Source organism: Myotis davidii, unplaced genomic scaffold (assembly GCF_000327345.1).
Source record: "Myotis davidii unplaced genomic scaffold, ASM32734v1 scaffold306, whole genome shotgun sequence".
Classification (NCBI taxonomy): Eukaryota; Metazoa; Chordata; class Mammalia; order Chiroptera; family Vespertilionidae; genus Myotis; species Myotis davidii.
The window spans coordinates 43,077-43,382 of record NW_006296631.1 but is presented as its reverse complement, the minus strand read 5'-3'; the positions used below and the strand labels follow the sequence as shown (position 1 = coordinate 43,382).

At 67.0% G+C, this 306-nt stretch overlaps 1 protein-coding gene across 1 annotated transcript in view; it reads left to right on the top strand.

Annotated features, from left to right (window-relative positions):
* Position 1: 1 nt before the first annotated feature.
* The window catches only part of B3GNT3 (UDP-GlcNAc:betaGal beta-1,3-N-acetylglucosaminyltransferase 3), a gene marked incomplete at its 5' end in the record, with an annotated part of 3,070 nt that continues 2,765 nt past the window's right edge, over positions 2-306 (top strand). The window contains one exon of the mRNA XM_006772401.1: positions 2-142. Coding sequence (XP_006772464.1) covers positions 2-142 — 141 coding nt within the window. The remainder of the gene's footprint in view (positions 143-306) is intronic.

Below are 306 nucleotides of genomic sequence, written 5' to 3'. Positions count from 1 at the left end.
GCGGCTCTTCCTGGTGGGCACGGCCCCGGAACCCAAGGAGGCCCGCAAGGTCAACCAGCTGCTGGCCATGGAGGCCAGGGTGCACGGGGACATCCTGCAGTGGGACTTCCACGACTCCTTCTTCAACCTCACGCTCAAGCAGGTAGGCTGGCGGGCGGCCCCCGTCCCTCCTGCCCAGGTCACCCGCATCTCCTCCGAGGGCTCCGGGGGGGACCAGCAGACCCGTCCCCCCACCCTACCCCCTCTATTGTCTACATAGCGCCTGAAGTCCATTTCCTCTCGGGGTGGGGGTGACCCAGGCTTACA